This window comes from Bactrocera dorsalis, chromosome 5 (assembly GCF_023373825.1).
Source record: "Bactrocera dorsalis isolate Fly_Bdor chromosome 5, ASM2337382v1, whole genome shotgun sequence".
Lineage (NCBI taxonomy): Eukaryota > Metazoa > Arthropoda > Insecta > Diptera > Tephritidae > Bactrocera > Bactrocera dorsalis.
The window spans coordinates 43,318,889-43,325,927 of record NC_064307.1 but is presented as its reverse complement, the minus strand read 5'-3'; the positions used below and the strand labels follow the sequence as shown (position 1 = coordinate 43,325,927).

General features: G+C 31.4%; 3 protein-coding genes across 3 annotated transcripts; 1 reads left to right on the top strand and 2 right to left on the bottom strand.

Moving 5' to 3' along the window:
* Positions 1-852: 852 nt before the first annotated feature.
* Positions 853-4,256, bottom strand: LOC105229068 (uncharacterized). The gene is made up of 3 exons (XM_049457026.1): positions 3,396-4,256; positions 2,904-3,339; positions 853-1,746 (listed from the first exon to the last, which is right to left on the bottom strand). Exons 2-3 carry the CDS (start codon positions 3,174-3,176, stop codon positions 1,582-1,584), a joined length of 438 nt encoding a protein of 145 aa, XP_049312983.1. The 5' UTR covers positions 3,177-3,339; positions 3,396-4,256; the 3' UTR covers positions 853-1,581.
* A 126-nt stretch (positions 4,257-4,382) lies between these two features.
* On the top strand, positions 4,383-5,517 carry LOC105229066 (nurim homolog). The gene is made up of 3 exons (XM_011209140.4): positions 4,383-4,817; positions 4,889-5,059; positions 5,117-5,517. The coding sequence occupies exons 1-3, from the start codon at positions 4,491-4,493 to the stop codon at positions 5,378-5,380; spliced, it is 762 nt and encodes a 253-aa protein (XP_011207442.2). The 5' UTR covers positions 4,383-4,490; the 3' UTR covers positions 5,381-5,517.
* Positions 5,405-6,712, bottom strand: LOC105229067 (nudC domain-containing protein 3). Its single transcript, XM_011209141.4, has 3 exons — positions 6,495-6,712; positions 5,880-6,436; positions 5,405-5,804 (listed from the first exon to the last, which is right to left on the bottom strand). The coding sequence occupies exons 1-3, from the start codon at positions 6,593-6,595 to the stop codon at positions 5,521-5,523; spliced, it is 942 nt and encodes a 313-aa protein (XP_011207443.2). The 5' UTR covers positions 6,596-6,712; the 3' UTR covers positions 5,405-5,520.
* Between the last annotated feature and the right edge of the window lie 327 nt (positions 6,713-7,039).

Here is a 7,039-nt window from a genome sequence, read left to right as displayed (position 1 = left end):
ATTTGTTTATATAGTTTTTACAATTCTTTTTTAACTTTATTTTTATTTTATTTTGGGTTTTTTTTTTTAATTTTAAAAATTATATAAAAAAATTTAAGAAAATATAAAAAATTAAAATGTGTTGAAAAAAATATTTAATTAATAAAATTAATATTTAATATTTAAAATTTATATTTTTTTAATTATTGAATTAATTTTGTATGTTTTTTTTAGATTTGAAATTGCTTTCCTTTTTTAATATTTTTAAATTTTTTAATATTTTATATTTTTTAAAATAATTTTTAAAATTTTGTTGAATTTTGTTTTATTTTATTAATTTTATTTGTATTATTTTTTTTAATTAAATTAATAAATTTAATATCTTTTAATTATTTAATTATTTTTTTTTTTAAGAATTAAATTTGTTTTTTCAATCTCTTTCAATTTTTTATTTCTTCTTAAATTTTTTTATTTAGTTTTATATATTTTTTTGAACTTTCTTTTATTTTTCTAAATTTTATTTTGGTTTTTTAAATATTTCTTTGTTTTTTTTAACTTTTTTATTATTTTTTTATATTTTTTATTTATGTTTTTTTTTTATATTTTTTTATTTATGTTTTTTTTTTATTATTACACTCTTGCAACCAGTTGCTAGAGAGTAGTATTCTTTATTAATTTTTTTTTATTTATTTTAAATTGTTTTCTTATTTCTTTCATATTTTGATGTATTTTATTTTGTATATACATATGTACATATATGTTTGAGTTTTTGAAATATTTTATTTTTATTTTTAAAACATTTTCTTTGTATTTATATTTTTTTATTTTTCTTTCACTTTTTATTTTTTATTTTTTTTTTTTAATTTTTTTAATTTAATATTATTTTTTATTTATTTTTCTAGTTTCTTTTATATTTGGTTTTATATTATTTCGTATATTTTTTAAATAAATTTTTGAAATATTTTAGTTTCTAAACATTTCATCAGGTACAATGCTTGATTGAGATATCATTGATTTATTTAATTATTTAATACTAAAAATTAATTAAATCGTGTTCAGCTCAAGACACTTACGAGTAAGTATAATTTTAATGCTCAATTAAAGATCCACTCGTTTTTGTTTGGATAGCTGATTTATAAGATTTTATTCAAATTTTATTTGCTTTGCGCTTAAAAAACTTGAAAAGGCATTTACTATTAATTGCATCCAAAATAATTGTGTATATATATATTTATTGTATTGAAAAATTTTAACTTTATTAAATTGTAAATATAGACTTTATTAGGCATAAGTGAAAACGTGTATAAATATCTACGTCTTAGAGACTTTGATGGTTGTAAGCATTTTATTAGATAAAATTAAGATTATTAAATTAAATAATATTAAATTAAATTAAGAATAGAGTAAACGGAATTATAATTATTTCAACAATGCAATCTATAGTCAGTTGTATTTCTTTCAAATGTTCAACAGAGATTTTATAATCATAAGATGTATATATTATATGTTACAACTATAAATTTTACATACATATGCAATATATTTTAATCGGAAATAAATTTGTAAATAAATAAAACATAAAACATATATGATTTGGAATATTTATTTTTGATTTATAATCACCAAGAAGAATGTACCGTCCAATGGCACTGGCTGATCGGAGAGAAAGGCACCTCTATCCGCCATATTATCGAACATTTCCTCAACATAAAGTTTACGCTGTTCATCGGAAGTTGCGTCAACACTACGAATTTTATGACTGGTTGGCTGAGGAGTACAATATAGGCATGTATCAATAGAAAATTGTATGCTAGATTATATAAGTAAGTGAGGAGGAGCTGCAGGAAATTGATGAATTCCAATATACTACTGGGTGTTTTGAGGCGAAGTGATCTCTATTTAAAAATATGGATCCAAGGGTCTTTATCAAACGCCTACAGACTGCAGTCCCTACCCACTGCTTTATCATTGCGAAGCAGCTCTTTTTTGCTATGAGGACCAACCGCAATGAAAGGCTCTGGCTCTGTCATATAGGTGGATGCTGCGGAGCGGGCGAGCTCATAAGCTAGTTCATTCCCTGCTATACCTTTGTGAACTGGCACCCAAATAAGGTGCACTTGGTAACGTTTTGATAGACTATTCAATCGTTCTATACACTCCTACACCAATAGCGATTGGATTTTGTATGCAGAAATCGTTTTGAGTGCCGCTTGACTATCGCTTAGTATAGATATACGTTTATTGCGACAGCTGCGTTGGAGGCTTAACTGTATACACCAAAGACCTCTGCTTGGAATATGCGCGGAAATTACCTAAAGGTATGGGGAGTTTTGTGTGTGGTCCTTCCGACGTTCTCGAGCCATCGGTGTACCGCTTGATTGTACTCTCCCCAAGCAGTAGGTAGAGAGCGAAATTGCTCCATTTGTCCTTACTGCTGAGGGTAACCTTAAACTTCCCAGTGAAGTTAACCTTTTTGGTAAAGCTATCTCTAGAGAGAAGAACCAGTGGTATTTCGCCACTTAGGTCCTTCATGCGTTGAGAAGAGATTATCTTACTTCTGCCAAATCTTGCTGCTGTCATTTGGAGCAGATTGTGTTTGGCGACTTGACCGATTACTAGGTGTAGCGGGATCAGTTCCTGCAAGGCTTCAAGTGCTACCGTCGGACATGTGCGCATGGCACCCGACACGCAGACGCAGGCGAGAATATAATTACCTTTAATTATCGAAATTTCCGAATACAGTTTTAGCTTGGACCGTCTTACACCGATTGTTTCCATTCATTTTAAAAACAAGAAAAACCATTAGCTAATGGTGTGCAAAATTTCAGTTTGTAATATCTAAAACTGAGGGACTATTTTGCGCTTTTACAGACAGACGGACATGCAATATATTAAGTTTGAAACTCTATTCATGATATAATTACCAGCATATTGCGTAACTTCTGCAAAGGAGCATTTGGATGCGGCACTTTATTGAATGGTTCTGTACTGAAAATGCTGCATTTGGAACAATTGATGAAATAATCGATGAAATCTAAACGTAGTTTTAAATCTTCTATCGAGTTGTTGGCTTTCTTCAATTTTTTTATCCATTCGGTAGCAATGGATTTCTCGCGGTAATTCAAATGCTGATGAGCTATTTCGAACTGTTTCATTGCACATTCGAAATCCTTATTTAGTTCATCGACTTCGGCCATTTTTTTGTTGTTTATATAAAACGAAGATTTGATTATGTAAATTCCAGCGTTTTTAGTTTAATTATAAATATAAGCAAAGATAAATATTTGTAAAGAATTTGGCATTAACTTATTTTTCGTTTTTTTGTTTTGTTTTTATTTCAACGCACTTGGGGTGTAGAAGCTATAAAAAGTCGTTACTTTAATGATCAAAACAATTTACAATGCATACATACATACATATATGATAAATGAGCCTTTTAAATAGTATGACGTCCTGTTATGAACGACTTGTAGAGATAATAGGGCAGCCGGTTCGAAGTTGCTGGAATTGATCGCCGATGATTTCACCTAGACGGCATTTAATATTTACCAATTAGCACACAATGAGTCTTCTCTACGCCTAATGTTCTCCGCAACTTAGGTGGTAGAATATATGTTAATATACAAATTAAGTGTTTTAGTCTTTTTTAGTTTAAGTATTTTTTATTCCTCATTAATCGATTCCACGTCCACCTTTTTATTGATTCTTACTGCCACTTCACTCTGATCTCAAGCTGACGTAAAATGAATTAGGTGCATCGATTGTTGTTGGAGAGCATTCCACTCCTTTGGATGCGAAAGATGCGTTTTCCCGCGCATTTTTAGAAGAACGGCAATTGGCAATAGAAAACATCGGAGAGCATGGAAAGCTGTTGCTAAGACCTCACTCTTGCTTGCGCTCATCTTCTAATGTATGTACCATATGGTATGTATGTATGTATGCAGGTATGGATGCACCGATTGCGTCGGTGGAAGAGGAACAGCACCTTCTATAGCACGCTGCTACACGTTACGTTAACTTACATATGTATATGGAGACAATTTTAAATTTGTAATTTTGCTATCGCTGGTAATCAGCTTTTAATTTGACTACACTTTGAAATTCATTTCCGCCATTCACAGAGTTTCCTTCCCTTCGAACTTAATTTTAGCCAAAAAATAGGGTTTCCAAAACTCTGTTGTATGTTTTTTAAATTAAATACTTCGCAAAAGCAAAAAAATAATTGATTTCCAATAAACAGAGTTTCCTACCCTTCGAACTTCATTTCCGCCAATAAATTTCCTGTTTGAAAATATTTGATTGCCAACTGTACGCTGTACAACAATTATCGATTTTCTTAATCTTTTTTCGATAACAAACGTTAGTGGATTCTTTCCCCAACTCCTGGCAACCCTATTTTAAAATAGCTATAGTATTTCTTGACATTGTTTACATTTTTTGAGGTATTTGAAAAGTTGGTACTTGCTTAATTTCTTATTACAAAAGCAAAAAGTTCAAATAAATTCAAGATCATGGTATCTTTAAAACAAATACTGGTCTTTCTACTATCAATAGGCGTTTTTGTGTATACATTTTATGTGGTGGGAACATTTATGTTATTTATGTCGCGTCCGCGAAATGTACCCAAAATATATGTTTGGGTGTTTAATTTGTTGGACAATAAGTCCCGTTTGGAGACAAGTTTTGGTCCAATTGTGTATGATACTCTATACATTATTGGATTTATATTGCAACATAGCTGTATGAAATCCGCACTTGTTAAAGGGCTATTGGAAAAGTTGGGATTGGCAGCAGCAGAACGTTCAATATATTGCCTTACGTCATCGTTAAGTTTACATGTATACAAATGCTAATGTACTGTTTTGTTGTTGGTTGCTAAGATACATTTGTTTATACTTTTGTAATACAGTATCTCATACGAAATTGGCTACCAGCACAGTCTATAGTGCTTTGGCAGGTGGATGTGTCTTCTAGTAACGTTTTATGGTGGACGTTTGCACTCGTACATGCATTTGCTTGGATGATAATCTATGGAGGTAGTCTAATTATGGATTTGCCCGAAATATTAGGAGTGAAACAGGTACTAATGCAATTCTAGATTTATTTATTGTTATTATGTTTGCTCTTTGCTTTCCAGGCTTATTATGATATGAAGGATTACGCCCAGCCAATTGCTTACAAATCGTTTAGATTGCGGCATCTCTATACTCATGTACGACATCCATCTTTTGTCGGTTTAAGTGCGATCTTTTGGGTTACAAATCTTATGACGATTGATCGATTTTTGCTGGCTTCATTAATGACATCGTATATGTATCTTGCTTGGTCAACAGATCGCAGTGATGTAGCTTACCAACGTAACCAATTACAACGTAAAGTGCAGGAACTTAGAAATCAGTAATTAGTTATAAAAAGCTCAAAGCTTTTCTGAATACCGAATCTTAGTATAAAATCAAAGGTTTATATACATCATTTCATTAACAATAATTTATATCTTAACGTTTTCTTAAAATTAATAAATATTTTTATACTAATACATCATTAGCTAAATTTAACGACAGAAGGATCAAATGGTTGACCTTTGAATGGTGAGCCTTCTGCATCCCATGCCATTCGTAATCGTTCCATAGTATTTTTTTCGCTGTCATTTATCTCTTGCCCATTATTTACAATGTCTTGCTCCATTTGTTGCACACGAAGTTTTTGTATAGCCGCCTGAGAATCTTCTGGTAGATCATCAATATACCGCTCACAATCTATTTTTTTCGTATCAATGGGATCTTCTGAAGTGAAAAATCTTTCCCACCACATTTCTTTACCTTTATCTGTAGTCGTGGATTTATCATAAAATTAAATATTAATTGCTTAAAAAGTCCATAAACAATCTTTAGAATAATTACCCATGCTTATTGTCAGCTTTCCTTCCGTAATTGTCCACACCGCGTCGTTGTGTTTGTATCGAGTACTAATTTGCCCATGGATGACAGTATTTTTTGGGTCGTTTCGACTGTGTACCGAAATTCTATCAGGTTTAATATCTATACAAATGGATTTGGCAGTTTGCAAATCAGCGGGTAATTTAACATGTAATTCCACTTCGGTCAAGGTTTGCGACCAACAGTATTCTGCGAAGCATGCACCATTTTTGTAGTCATTGGCAGCGAAATCAACTTTTCTAGTATTATTTTTTGGTGTAATAATTTCACAACTTTTTGTTGTTTCTGAAAGGTTTGTTACCGCTTTCTGTTCCATATCTACTTCCTCAGTCTCTATTTCAACTTCTTCTATAGCCGGAGGCGCATATAGACCATCGTTTTCGTTGCTATCGGCAGCTAGATTATTCAACTTGCAATCAGGATCGTAACGTTGCATTGCTCCGAATAGAATCTGTTCGCGCACGCCTTTAGCAAAGCCAACATTCTCATTCGGATGTTTTTTAACGTGATAAAAGTCGGTACTAAAGGAAAATTAACTGTTAAACATACTATTTTAATATGAGATTATAAAACACAAACTTTCTTCGAAGGAATCCAAATACTGCATCTAAGAAACCCGTAATGGTTTTACGTTCTTGTAGAATTTCCATAAAAATAGCGTCTGTTCGCAAAAATTCCATTTCAAATAATAAGTTTTATTTTATTTTCGTAGTGAAGAATTACTTATATTTTCTAATTGTGCAAATTAACAAAAACACGGCTGCGTTTAGATTTCGACGTAATAAAAATAATTGTTTCAAGGGCTGCCAGGGCGCTATGAAATGCCGATAACTTTTAATTGCGGATAATGAATTAAAATTTGCACCATTATGCCAGACAATAGGTCAAACAATTGTTTCCAAACGTGTGAATTTTATCCTTTTTAGTTCCTTTTTACCTGAAACCGACTAGTCCGTAGTCTTGAACACGGCATGAGTTAGTGACGATGTCAGTTAACATTTGAAGCATTTATGTGGTATCCTATGAAACACAGCTGGAATTGTATCCTATGAAACAAAGCTCGCACTTGCCAAACAGTGACAGTTTCCGCCAAATAAATATCAAAGTGAATAAAATTTAAATTC